Source organism: Pygocentrus nattereri, chromosome 20, assembly GCF_015220715.1.
Source record: "Pygocentrus nattereri isolate fPygNat1 chromosome 20, fPygNat1.pri, whole genome shotgun sequence".
NCBI classification, from domain to species: Eukaryota; Metazoa; Chordata; class Actinopteri; order Characiformes; family Serrasalmidae; genus Pygocentrus; species Pygocentrus nattereri.
In genome coordinates this window covers 26,060,779-26,075,557 of record NC_051230.1, presented here as the reverse complement: position 1 = coordinate 26,075,557, position 14,779 = coordinate 26,060,779, and the positions used below count along the sequence as shown (strand labels likewise).

General features: G+C 41.3%; 1 protein-coding gene across 2 annotated transcripts in view; it reads right to left on the bottom strand.

The window, feature by feature from the left end:
* LOC108437402 (tetratricopeptide repeat protein 28-like) overlaps positions 1-14,779 on the bottom strand; it is a 156,922-nt gene that overhangs the window by 11,041 nt on the left and 131,102 nt on the right. For both annotated transcript variants that reach the window (XM_017714482.2, XM_017714483.2), the window contains exons 11-16: positions 11,315-11,533; positions 9,119-9,302; positions 4,887-5,006; positions 3,288-3,432; positions 2,464-2,643; positions 116-621 (exon numbers count right to left, since the gene is read on the bottom strand). In XM_017714482.2, coding sequence (XP_017569971.1) covers positions 116-621; positions 2,464-2,643; positions 3,288-3,432; positions 4,887-5,006; positions 9,119-9,302; positions 11,315-11,533 — 1,354 coding nt within the window. The remainder of the gene's footprint in view (positions 1-115; positions 622-2,463; positions 2,644-3,287; positions 3,433-4,886; positions 5,007-9,118; positions 9,303-11,314; positions 11,534-14,779) is intronic.

Below are 14,779 nucleotides of genomic sequence, written 5' to 3'. Positions count from 1 at the left end.
AACACATTAAAATAGTCCATCTATGTCCTAAAATGACCTAACACCTAAAATGTACACACATTTTAAAAGCTTATAAACAAATATCTGAAATTTTACCAGGACATTTTAGACTCACCCCAGCACCACCAATTTAACTGGCAGCCTTAGATCCAAAATGTCTGCTGCCGTAAGCAGCAGCTCCTGCAATGGCGGTGCATCACAGGTGCTCTCTACGTCACTCCCATCATCGGGCACTGTGTAGCTGCTTCCAAGTGAACCTTTTCTCCCTCCCCTGCCCACTGTGCCCCCTGCTACTCCTCCTCCTCTTCCTCCCTCTCCCCTGTTTCCTTCCTGGTGGATGGGTGCCAGCACCAGAGCTGCCAGCCTCCAGGAGATGTGAGTGGCGAAGTGTGCACACTCTGCATGGCTGAGGGCACTCATCACACGCTCCTTGGTGGCTGCTGGGCCCGTCAGAGGCTGGCAGCCCAGCAGGTCAGCCACCATGCAGGCCTCTTCTTCAGCAGAGGGCATGGGACCCCACAGCCAGCGGTCCATGGCTGTGGAGGGGAGGCTAGGGTTACTAACAACAGCTGCCATGCCAAGGGCACTGCATGGAGGGGGCATTGAACGCCGGGGGTTGATCTAGGAGGAGAAGGCATAGTGATTAGATTTGCAGGTGGAGGTGAAGACATAGTTCATTCACACATGTTCATATTCTTTGCAATGGATAAAAGCTAGTGAACAGGAGTTATTATTAAATGAGCATTATTAAAATGAGGTAAATCGCCTCCACTAGTGTTAATTAGTTTTCAGCAGTGTTAGCATTTTTACCTACAGTGACAAAAAGTACTAAACATTTCCTGAATACTGGTCCATACTAACTAGTCCAAAGCTTCTTAGGAATAAAATGTCATTATATTAACTCACATTAAAAGAAATCATTTCTCTCTCTTTCTCTTCTGTAAAGTGACAATTTTGTAAACATGTTAAATTACAATAGTAATGATGTGTTTGTTGCCTTGTGTGACACCTTACTTGGCAACATGATGTTGGAAGCTGTTGGATTCCTCAGGATTCCAAAGAGACTGACTTAACCTTTGCTTGCAAGCCAGACACATTCTCGCTTCAAGTATCTCTATAATCAGCACGCATGTTATATTAGCCTGACTATTCCACCACAATCGGGCATAACCCTTAGCAGTAAATGGGGGAAACTGGGCGTTCTGATCTAAATTTGACAATTATGCTCTCACCACAGACAACTGTATTTCAAGTTCACAACAACAGACATATACTTACCCTGAGAAGGTACAGGCATTCAATGGACATGCCCTCCCCAGCACATTCTGAGGGAGCGCAGCGTCTCACTGGCTTTGCAAATTATTTGGCAGAATGCCTACTTCATTTGTCAGGCGTCTGCAAGCCTTTAAAGAGGTTGCTGGAAAACAATCTCTTGTTCCACTACTTGCCAAAACATAATGCCGCAGTGGGGGAGATAAAGAGTCCGGAGTGACTCGAGCCAAAGCAGGCTTAGTTAGTGTCTTACGCAGGAGGGTCAAATCAGCAGTCAACTCAAGCAAACTAATAACAATTACATGCATATTGAGAAGGAATGCCTGAACATAGTCTACTTGCGCCAGCATTTTCACCATTGCATGGTAAAACCCACTCGAGTTTGGTTGTTAACTTGGCAACATTTTCTTCATAATCAACATCTTTAGACCATATGGCACCCCGTGTCTGAGTTGAACACTTGTGGAACACTTAGTTTGTGCACAACATCAATAAAAACATCTTATTTATAAGATTTATAAGATCTTATTTATTTATACATGTAAATATTTTACAATGTTGTGGGACACCCCAAAAAAGTCATCCCCTTTTTCCATGTGTGTTTGATGGAATGTAATGAAATTTTAGCCTTTTTGCTATAATAATTCTCAAGCAAACCTTGGGATGATGTAAAAAGGTTGTCAGAATGACCAGACAAGATATGAGGTCAACTTCTAGGGTGCCATATATTTATCAAGGGGTATAAAAATGTCATGAACACTAGTTTTTTTGGTTTTTTTGGACAATTTAAATGACAACATAACAGTCTGACAACAGTCTGTTAACAAACCTGAGATTCAATGTGGATTTTCAGCTGATAACAGTGTTTTGTGTGCCACTGTTGTGCGTGCCACTGAAGAAATAATGATAAGGTGCATTTGTTCCCTGGTGTGTTTTCTTTAGTTACAAATAACTGTACTGAACTGCTTTAATATGACAACTATTTAGTAAGTTCAGAAACTGAGTTTAATTAACTGATGTGTCTGTGTGACCCTGTTATTAACTCTGTACAGAGTTGTGATGCAGGTTTAACAGTTGCAGGTTTGATCTTTAATAATCAGCAAACGGAAAGATTGTAATCTGTCTACTGTTAGTATGTCAGTCACCTCTTCAAACCCTACTCATTAGTCAGCATTATGAAGTCAGGCTCACCTTGGCATTAGAGGCGAGGCTGCGCAGAGATGGAACAGCAAGCAGGCTGAAGCGCTCATACAGATATTCATTGGATGAGCTGCCTTTCAGCAGAGCAAAGGGAATGAGATATAACTCTCCTTCCAGAACCAAAACAAGCTGCCTGTGCCTGCCAACTGGACCACTTGAGTGCATCAGACCCTGAAAGTGAATGAAACATCGAGACATAAACAAACATATAGTTCCAGTTCTAAAATCTTACTGGCTGAACCAATATTAAATTAATAATATATATTTTTTTTAATTATAATGAAACATACCCAGAAGGATAAGCACTTGGAAAGTGTGTGTGTGTGTGTGTGTGTGTGTGTGTGTGTGTGTGTGTGTGTGTGTGTGTGTGTGTGTGTATTTTATCATATTGCATTTTGCACTCTTTTTTGCCATTGATTTCAAAGGGCTTTATGCCTGTTATGCCGGTTATGGTAAAATTAGTGAAACCCACCACCTCAAATAACTTATTGCATTATTTATACCTACACAAGGATTAGGAAAATTAGAAAAAAGAAAATAGAAAAAACAGCTAAACACAACACTTAACTATAAATTGCAAATACTCAACGTCTGACCTCAACACATTCTGAAACATTAAATGGTTAAAGAATTTAACAGATACAATTTATTGTTAAGACTGAATTGATTGTTTATGGCTTAACTTATTGGCAAATTCTGAACACTCAGTCATGCTGATGACTGAATCCGGGAAAAATAAAAGTGTGGGGGAAAAAAGAAGAATGGTGGGAATGACAGGAATGATTTTCTTTTCTAAGGAAGTCAGGCAGTCTCACCCCCTCCATGGGAGCAATCAGGAGGTCGTAGAGGGTACGCAGTGGAGGTTTGTTCAGGGCACTACCAGGACGATGTGGCGTGGAACAGCCGTCCTTGACTGGAGACATGGGGTTACTGAACAGACTGGTCATACTCTGACAACTCCTGCAATTAACAAAGACAAGTCATAAAGTATGCAAGGCTGTAATAAATAATCATCTAATAACATTAATCAATGCATTGACATGATGTCTTTGTGTGGTTGTGAATCTTTGAAAAAGATTTGAAGATGTATTGCTGTGAAAAACTTGCTTCAAAATGCAAATGCTTGCAATTATGTATTTCCCATCAGACCAATAAAGCTTGTTGCACAGAAGTGTGGCTGTGTGGACAGCCAATCAGAATTATACTGACAAAATCCCATGTGTGTGTGTGTGTGGAGTATGTGTGGCTGCAACTATTTTAGCAAAGAGGTATAAGTTGTAACAATCCAATATGACCCCAAGAGGGCAGTGTAGGACTTTTAAGACATCTGCACATTGCAGCCTTTCCCTGCAGACTATGACTATTTCCTTAGGCTCCCTTACGAATAAAGAATGTGGACCCGAATTCATAAAGAAGCAATATAAACCTATAAATTAAACTCAGAGTGCTGATCTATACCCATCAGTGAGGTCACAGTAAATATAAGAGGAATCTGATCTTAGATCAGCAGTCTTTCTCTGAGAGGCTTAATTAAATACAGGCCCTGATAGATCTCTCTGGATTAAACATGCCCTGAAAAGCTGTGTAAACTACATGCTGTATATACCTCCTTTTCAGAGTAAAACTGATCATTCATCAGTCCAATAAACTTGAAAATTTAGGACCATTTGACAATTCAACAACATAAACTAATAAGGTTACACTGAAGACTGATGCCAATTTTATAATTTATATGTAATTTATTTCTCATTATTCATTTAATTTATTTTTCATGTCTTCATCCATTCTTAGTATAAAACACAGGCAGTGAATATGAATTTTTCTCATCATAAAGAATAAAGGATTACTTTATTACAAACTCATCATGGGGGATTTATATTCAGATCAACTCAATTAGAGTAGGGAATTAGCCTCTTAATGAAGAGAAGATTACACAGGCCTGAAAGTGGGCATACATATATGAGAGGGATATCTGCACAGCAGACATTCTCACACCCTCATTCTCACACTTAAACTGGCTTGTGTACTGGTCAGAGGCACCTAGGCAAACTGACCTACTATTAATTGTGTCAGTAAAATCTACTATACAACAGCAGAATAAATACAAAGAAATAGAAATACTGTAAAAAGCCACAGGAATTTATTCCAAAAACAAAAAAGTTTTCAAAAATGTGGTTGAGATCTTGAGCTATTTAAAAGAACACAGTTTTCTTCAAATCCACACCTGATTTAACTGAACTGTGAATGCACAGAGGCCAACCCAGGTATTGGAGGATAACTACAATCAATACTGGTCTTCCTTAAAGAGAGGTTAAAATAGTATAGTGACAGATTTACAAGCCTTTTTCTGAACAAATAAATGATCGCTACCCAACAAAATAGTTATTAACAGGTTTCTTTTTTGGCTGCCTCACCTGTTAAATAGGTTGTTTCTGGACACCATGCGCAAAAAGCTCATTTTGTTATTGAGCTCTTCAAACTGCTGGTCCAACAAATCCCCTGCTTCACTACCAGTTTCACTGCCAGAGCATCCTCTGAAAAAGACAGACAGAAAGAAAGAGAGAGAGGCGTTAAGATCCTTCATTCATCAATTATAATGATATTCAATTGTATGCCAAACAACTACTTTAACAAAACATTTAAAACATTGGATTCAAGAATATATAAGCAATTTATTAAAGACACATGTACAAAATAATTCTGCATGGTGATGGTAGTGCTCTTTATATAGCTTCATATGTTTCAGCTAATTTGTAGGAAGCTGTAAAAACAAGTCTGAGGCAAATAAGTAGTAAACAGATATATTATGACAATATATTATGTCATTTACAACCCCAATCCCAATGAAGTTGGGACGTTGTGTAAAACATAAATAAAAACAGAATACAATGATTTGCAAATCCTTTTCAACCAATATTCAATTGAATACACTACAAAGACAAGATATTTAATGTTCCAACAGATAAACTTTATTGTTTTTTGCAAATATTCACTCATTTTGAATTTGATGCCTGCAACACGTTACCAAAGAAGTTGGGACAGGGGCGTGTTTACCACTGTGTTACATCACCTTTCCTTTCAACAACACTCAATAAGCGTTTGGGAACTGAGGACACTAATTGTTGAAGCTTTGTAGGTGGAATTCTTTCCCATTCTTGCAACTTCAGTTGCTCAACAGTCCGGGGTCTCCGTTGTCGTATTTTGTGCTTTATAATGTGCCACACATTTTCAATGGGAGACAGGTCTGGACTGCAGGCAGGCCAGTCTAGTACCCGCGCTCTTTTACTATGAAGCCACGCTGTTGTAACACGTGCAGAATGTGGCTTGGCATTGTCTTGCTGAAATAAGCAGGACGTCCCTGAAAAAGACGCTGCTTGGATGGCAGCAGATGTTGCTCCAAAACCTGTATGTACCTTTCAGCATTAATGGTGCCTTCACAGATGTGCAAGTTACCCATGCCATGGGCACTAACACACCCCCACACCATCAGAGATGCTGGCTTTTGAACTTTGCGCTGATAATAATCCGGACAGTCCTTTTCCTCTTTGGCCCGGAGGACACGACGTCCATGATTTCCAAAAACAATTTGAAATGTGGACTCGTCAGACCACAGCACACTTTTCCACTCTGCGTCAGTCCATCTCAGATGAGCTCAGGCCCAGAGAAGCCGGCGGTGTTTCTGGGTGTTGTTGATATCTGTCTTTCGCTTTGCATGGCAGAGTTTTAACTTGCACTTGTAGATGGAGCGACAGACTGTGTTCACTGACAGTGGTTTTCTGAAGTGTTCCTGAGCCCATGTGGGAATATCCGTTACAGAACATTCACGGGCATTCAGTGTTGGTTTCCTGCCTTGCCGCTTACTTGCAGAGATTTCTCCAGATTCTCTGAATCTTTTGATGATATTATGGACTGTAGATGATGAAACCCCTAAATTCCTTGCAATTGCACGTTGAGAAACGTTCTTAAACTGTTGGACTATTTGCTCACGCAGTTGTTCACAAAGTGGTGAACCTCACCCCATCCTTGCTTGTGAATGACTGAGCCTTTCAGGGATGCTCCCTTTATACCCAATCATGACACTCACCTGTTTCCAATTAACCTGTTCACCTGTGGAATGTTCCAAACAGGTGTTTTTTTGAGCATTCCTCAACTTTCCCAGTCTTTTGTTGCCCCTGTTCCAACTTCTTTGGAACGTGTTGCAGGCATCAACAATAACGTTTATGCATTTGAACATTAAATATCTTGTCTTTGTAGTGTATTCAATTGAATATAGGTTAAAAAGGTTTTGTCAAAAGACTCTCTTTATTATTCTCTTTTTCTACCCAATCATCTTATTGACCTGCTGCCAATTAACCTTAATTAATAGGGTTGCACCAAATTTATGCCATTTTGCCCACAATATGAAAGGAAAAGAAGGAACACCTGATGTGCTCAGACCCATGCAGCCACCAAAAACATGAAATGGATGGCTCAGCATATAACAACTCACACAACCACACACACACACACACACACACACGCACGCATATAGATATAACCAATACTTTTACCAAGGAACAATTGAAGAACCTTTTTAATGGTGTAGTTTAGTATTTCAAGCCATACTGCCTACATTATTATCAAATAAAATAAGAGCAATTACTACTACTGCAAGTGATTCCAAACTTTTGAATGATGTACTTCAAAAGAACCTAAAAGTAAAAGTATCAAAAAGACAGGCATGACTCTGCAAAGGCCTCTCCACTTACCTTCATACATATTGAAATCCACATCATCTCAGACCATGTGAACTTCTCTCTTACCCTTCTGGCCTACTTTCTCAAACCTCTCCCTCTCTGCCTCCTTCTCTCTTGCTGGAAAGTCTCAGAGGATGAGGGCTGAATAAAATGCTTCCTTTCACACAGTGGTTTAGATCTAAGCTAGTCAGCAAGGGACCTTACTATCTGTGCCTGCTGATAGCTCAGCTACTACACTGCATAATTCCTGCCATGGGAACTCTCACTATCTGTCTGTCTCTTGCTGCATCCACCCATCAAAAATATGAAATGGATGGCTCAGCATATAACACACACACACACACACACACACACACGCACACAAACTTATAGTTACATATTCCATGCATAGCAAGGAAAAGCCCCCTTGACTTTAAAGCAATTGAAAACTAGACCCTTTGAGTTGTGAAGAGAAAAAGAGTTTCGAGGTAATAACGAAAAAGCAAAAAAGAAAGGAACGCCTGATGTGCTGAGCATGGAAAAGAGTGCGAGTGCGGGTGCGGGTGTGTGTGTGTGTGCGCGCACCCGCGTGTCTGATACAGCCATTACCGGGCGCCACTTCACTCATTATCCATTTCAAATGAACCTGTGGAAGTGGAAGCGTCTGCAGAAACCGCCGACTGAAATGAGGTGAAGCTTAAACGCTGCGCTCGAGCCGAGTTGCAAATTAATTTCCAAACAAATTTGTGGGCAATTTGGCATAAATTTGGTGCTTAGTGGTTTCTCATACAGCAGAAAAAGAAGTGGGCCGCTAGTAAAGAGACTGCTGCTGACAAAACACTCGCTATTCACTGCTGAATACTGTCTACACAACTGCAGTCGACTTAAAGATCGACTAAAGAAATCATATTTTGTGTTTTAATTTAGCGTGTTATTTTGGGCTAGTCACGCCATTCATCCTCCTGCATAACAGAAAGATGCTGAGGCACTCAAATCTACATCCCATAATACCAACAGGCGGTAACTCAGAGTGATGTGTTCACTTGAGAAAACAAACAGGCACACATACAAACTCATCAGGCCTGTTGAAAACAGATTAGTTTTACCTGGAGAAGTAACATAATGTGTGATTGCTGATAAGACCAGTGATTTTAATCTAGTGCAACTTTGTAATGTCTGTAGTATTTTACAAATTCTAATTTGTGCTCTGTAATGCTGTAAATGGGTAATCTTGTTTCAATAAACCTGCTTATAGTAATAAAACCTACTAATACACACAGCTTTTGTGTATTGGGTAATAACATCACCCTCCGTGGACTGGGGTTTCATTCCTTACACGGGCATGCACACCACACTATACCTATAAAGGTCCTTAGGCAAGACTTCGACATTCAACGCTACATTCATCTACGTACACACATACAGTATTTTGGCCTGAATGAATCAACATTATTCTTTACAAATAACATTACAAAATATCATCTGGTAAAAAAAATACAGCTTGAATAGTTCTATTGTTTATATCAACTAGCCATAGCATTAAAACCTTGTTTCTAGACTCACTGTCCATGTTATCAGCTCCACTTAACATATAAGTGTACTTTGAAGCTCTACAACTACAGACTGTAGTCCATCTGTTCCTCTGCATACTTCGCATCCAGCAACTGTCTCTGATTTTGCATCTATAAGATAGAGTGGACAGTGAACAAACACAGTGTTCAAAAACTCCAGCGACACTGCTGAGTCTGATCCACTCGTACCAGTTCTAAACACACTAAAACGCCACCACCACATCAGAACATTGCTGTTTAATAGTTGCTTCCATTGTGGCTTAGCTAATCAGATCTGTTTATGTACTTATATCAACTGGAATAAAGTGGGACAGGGATAGGATGCAAGTGTGTATGCTGGGAGGTGTGCGTAAGTCGTACCTGCTGTAGAACGACTCGACTCCTAAAGCCTCCCGGGCACTGCAGATATACTGCTCTAACGAAGAGGTTCCAGCTCCAACACCACCTCCTCCTCCTGCACCTCCTCCTATTCCTCCCTCCTGGAAATCTGGGTCTCCCTCTGACACGCCCTCACCCAGGTACACCTCATGGAACTTCACAATACCTGATGGGGAGGAGGAGATTTCACTTGGATCACACAGACAGATTTCTCACTTAAACTGAAAGCTATTTTTCACTTCACTTGTGCACATGAAAGCTCACACACTCCGCTGAATGTAAACACTGAGCGCAACCCTGTATTGAAGCATCTGCTGAAGTAAATGAATAAAACAATCAGGAGTTAATAAAACATAATTGCAGCTTGGAGCATGCCATCTGGCTAAGGAAGCAGATGGGGGGAGGGGGAGGAGTAAAAAAAAAAAAAATCTGAAAACGAGAGAGCAGTGTAGAAGCACAAAGAGAAAAAGGGGAAGACGACAAAAGGACTGAGGGCCAGATGTACTTAGCCTTTTGCACCCATTTCAGGTTCATCCTGCCAGGCACAACTGTACAAAACTGAGCCTAAATGCTAACACTAAATGCTCAAAAGTGTGGCAATTTAATTCTTTTTTGGGCGACCGGTGGCAGCCAGTCTTGAGGGGAATTATTTCTGTCTTTTAAAACCAGGATTTAACAATCGCAGCATACATAACAGCTAGACAAAACCATGGACCTCATTGATGCTGCATGAATATTTATTGACAAAACAACAGCAGGGTTGGATGACACAGCAAAAATACAGTAGATTCAAGTAACATGATCAATCACGTTCTCTTTTTAACGAAGCACATAGTTGGTCAGTGTTTTACTGAGAAGTTTATCTACTATAATGTTTCTACACATGTATTAATATATTTACTATCTCATTGATCTGGGATGGGACTGTACAATAGTGCATAAAGTATGGACAGCCTAATTTCTATCTAAAACTAAAATAATAATAATAGCCGGTACAGTACTGATAAAACAAAACTGAAACCATATTTAGAATGAAGCTTTTATGATGGTTTATTCTAAAGTGTGCAGTGGATTATTTTATTAAGCAACATTTCTTTCTAACTCTTTTAAGCTTTCAGGTCTAAGAGAAATATACTTACATACAGGCATACACAGAGAGACAAACACACATGCAGATGCACACAGGAAATGGGCTGTGTGACAGGGTAGCTGTGATGCCAAGCCAATTCAACCGACCCTGGAGTGGCAGGTGGCACTATCAAGTCTGCTTTCAATTCTCTGCATACCCTCCGGGAGGGCAGCTGCAGAGGATGTTCATGCTTGTGTGTGTGTGTGTATGTGTGTGTGTGTGTGTGTGTGTGTGTGTGTGTGTGTGTGTGTGTGTGTGTGTGTGTGTGCGCACACAGACTGAGAAGCACTTTGTGGTTTATAATGGTTTGTTCAATATCAGGCACTATTGAGCATGTGAGTGCTTATATAAACAGAGCAATTTTAGAGCAAATAATTAAAAATACAAATACTCATACAGTAAATGTACAATGGAGTAACATGTATCAGAAGGAGGAAGTATAGTGTTGCAAACAAAAACACCTTCACAAGCACGTTACATGCATAGCGCTTACGCCAAAGCTGGGAAATAAAGAATTTTATAAGAAACGCGACCAAATTTCCATCCATTTGAATGCCAAATTATCATGTATCTGGATGTGGGCTTTTCTGTGCCTAAAATTGTCCATGTCTAAATTCACATTTACATTTTTCCTTGTTAAGAAATCTTTTATCCTTGTACTCTTTTTGGAAATGAAAGACTGTTAACTTTACCACTGTTTACAAGCGTTTGGAACATTTAATGGTAAAAGGTAGAAGGGGTTGTTTGGAATTTTCCATTTTGGTGAACTTGACTGTAACATCCTATTGTGTTTTTACATATACCTTGGCTACTTCACTATAAATGACTGATGATTTACAGTTTTGCTGTGCTTTTATTTTTCCAAACATATTTGGAAAATAGTGTTTTTTGGGCTTCCTCATCCTATTATTATTCTAATGGAAAATGCCAGATTAACTCCTGTGAACAACTTCATGCATTACCCTGCCCCACAAGCCCTTGTGTCACTTGTGTGTTCGGAACAAGCACCTGTACCTTGTTGGTAGCGAAGCATCAACACGCACTCCTACCTGAACCAGGAGCTAGTAGCCAGCTGTAGAGGTAGCCAGCAGCCATTGAGAAGTAGAGCACCAGCGCTCTCTGCTTGTTAACTGAGTCCAGGATGTGCTCCACTGTGGCGGGGCTGTACGGATCTGTCTCATGCTGCCCTGTCTGCCTTTCCACCAGCAAGTCTGCAAATGCACGTGTACGACCTCGCTCTGCTACGACCAAGGCTTCATCATGATGACCTGATCCAAGAAAAAGGGGTGGGAAATAAAAAGAGAGAGAGAGAGAGAGAGCACAATATTTTTGTTATTTTGCCAATTTGCCAATAATATATCATATAAATTGCTGTCTCACCACGAACCTGGGAAAAAAAATCAAACAATTTCTCAATCATATTGTCTCAAAACAGCTACTTTCATACATTTTCTATTGACAAAATCCTGCCTCTTCTGTGCTCTGTAATTACAGCCAAATCTATAACACTCTCTTTCTTGATAAAATAATTGAGAAGGCTTAGAATGCAATATTATTAATATTTTAAATGTTTTAAGAGTTGAAAAGGACCTGGGTAAACTGTCTGTCTTGGTTTGTTCTTGCTCTCAGTGCTGTCATTGACTCAGTTAACCATAGGATTTTATTTGACAGCATGCAGAACTGAGTTGCCCACTCTGATTCAGTGTTCAAATCCTACTTAAATGTTTGTGACAATTATGTTGCATGGGGTGCATATATATCCAAGTAGCATATTGTAGTGTCCATCCAGGCACAACAGTTTGTCCATCACGAACACCATGTTTGAACACAAGGATGTCCATAAGTGCACATGGCACCAGGACGCCCTAGGCCGCAGTTCAATGATTGACTTTATAGTCGTGTCATCGGACTTGCGGCCATGTGTTTTGGACACTCAGGTAAAGAGAGGAGCTGAGCTGTCAACTGATCACCACCTGGTGGTGAGTTGGATCAGGTGGTGGGGGAAGATGCCTGCCAGACCGGGCAAACCCAAACGTATAGTGAGGGTTTGCTGGGAACGTTTGGCAGAAGAACCTGTCAGATTGATCTTCAACTCACACCTCCGTCAGAACTTTGACCAGATATCGGGGGAGGTGGGGGACATTGACTCAGAATGGGCCATGTTCCGCTCCTGCATTGTTGAAGCGGCTGACTGTAGCTGTGGCCGTATGGTAGTTGGTGCCTGTCGGGGCGGTAATCCTCGAACCCGGTGGTGGACACCCCAGGTGAGAGATGCCGTCAAGCTGAAGAAGGAGTCCTACCGGGCATGGTTGGCCTGTGGAACACCAGAGGCAGCTGGCAGGTATCGACAGGCCAAGCGATCTGCGGCTTCAGTCGTCGCCAAGGCAAAAACTTGGGTGTGGGAGGAGTTTGGTGAGGCCTTGGAAAGTGACTTTAAGTCGGCTCCGAAAAGATTCTGGCAAACCGTCAGGCGACTCAGAAGGGGAAAGCAGTGTGCCACTAGCACTTTATATAGTGGAGATGGTGTGCTGCTGACTTCGACTGAAGACGTCATTGGGCGGTGGAAGGAATACTTTGAGGACCTTCTCAATCCCACCAACACGTTCTCCAGTGGGGAGGCAGAGTCTGGAGACACGGGAATAGGCTTGTCCATTACTGAGGCCGAAGTCATTGAGGTAGTTAAAAAGCTCCTTGGTGGCAAGGCTCCAGGGGTGGATGAGATCCGTCCTGAGTTCCTCAAGGCTCTGGATGTTGTGGGGCTGTCTTGGCTGACACGCCTTTTCAACATTGCGTGGACATTGGGGGATGGTGCCACTGGATTGGCAGACTGGGGTGGTGGTGCCTCTTTTTAAAAAAGGGGTGTGTTCCAACTACAGGGGAATCACACTCCTCAGCCTCCCTGGTAAGGTCTATGCAGGGGTACTGGAGAAGAGAGTCCGGGAGAAATGTCGAACCTTTACCGGTCTGTTGTGGTAAAGAAAGAGCTGAGCCACAAGGCAAAGCTCTCGATTTACTGGTCGATCTACGTTCCTACACTCACCTATGGTCATGAGCTTTGGATAATGACCAAAAGAATAAGATCGCGTATAGAAGCGGCCGAAATGAGTTTCCTCCGCAGGGTGTCTGGACTTTCCCTTAGAGATAGGGTGAGAAGTTCGGTCATCCGGGAGGGACTCGGAGTAGAGCTGCTGCTTCTTCACGTCGAGAGGAGCCAGTTGAGGTGGTTCAGGCATCTGGTTACAATGCCTCCTGGACGCCTCCCTTGTGAGGTATCACAGGCAAGTCCACCAGGGAGGAGACCCCGGGGAAGACCCAGGACACGCTAGCATGACTATATTGCCCAGCTGGCCTGGGAGCGCCTCGGAATGCCCCCCGGAGAGCTTGTAGAATTGACTGGGGAAAGGGAGGTCTGGGCCTCATTGCTTAAGATGCTGCCCCCGTGACCCGAACCCCGGAGAAGCGGAAGAAGATGGATGGATGGATGGATGGATGGATGGATGGATGGATGGATGGATGGATGGATGGATGGATGGATGGACGCATAGCATATTGTAGAGTACCACAAAGCTTGAATCTGGACCCAAGTTTATTTATTAATGTTTCTCCTTGCTCATATAATATAACAATATGCAGACAACACCAAACTCTATCTGTTCTCAGCACCTCAGAGGCTCAAAAGAAAGACTTCTTGTCTGCCAAGGCAAAGAATTACATCAAGAATGCAGAAGTATTTGTGACAGCAACCTCAGCTTTAAGAACTTCCTCAGCAATGTCTATAAAACATCATACCCTCACCTCCATAATATCTCCAAAGTGTGTTACATTCTCTCTTTAGCTGACTGTGAGAAAGTAATACATGCCTTTGTTCATCTAGCCTGGATTACTGCTACACTCTTTTATCCAACCTACCCAAGAGGTCTATTACTAATTTGCAATGAGTTTGGAATGGCAATGCCAGAATCCTGCACCAGAATGAGAGATCACATTACACCAGCCCTTTAATCCCTTCATTGTCTACTCTTGACTTTTAGAATTGCTTTTTAGATTATTAGTTTTTAAATGTCTTAATAGTCTTGTTCCTCTCTGCTTCAGCAAAATGACTGTTTGATATGTCCCTGCTGTAGCACTCAATCAGTCTCTGCTAATATTTCCAAAATTCTGCTGAAAACCTATTAAACTATTGCCAACTATAGCTTTCTCTAATTGAAAACCTAAGCATGACTGATGCTCTTTTTTTTAAATGTAGTCTTTTAACACTGCATGCTCTCCAAGGACATATGTACTATTTATTTTCATCATTTTATATTTAACTTTCTATTTTGCACTTTTTACTTCATAATAATGTTTACATTCAATAAAACATTTTTTGATATTTCTGTATTTTTAAATATTTTTTAATATTTCTGCATAGTTTTGTCAAAACAAGAGCTAGATTGACTTTAAAATAACATCACAATAAAAACGGGGAAGTTATTTTAGTGAACTGAATATAACGGAGGACCCAAAAGACAGCA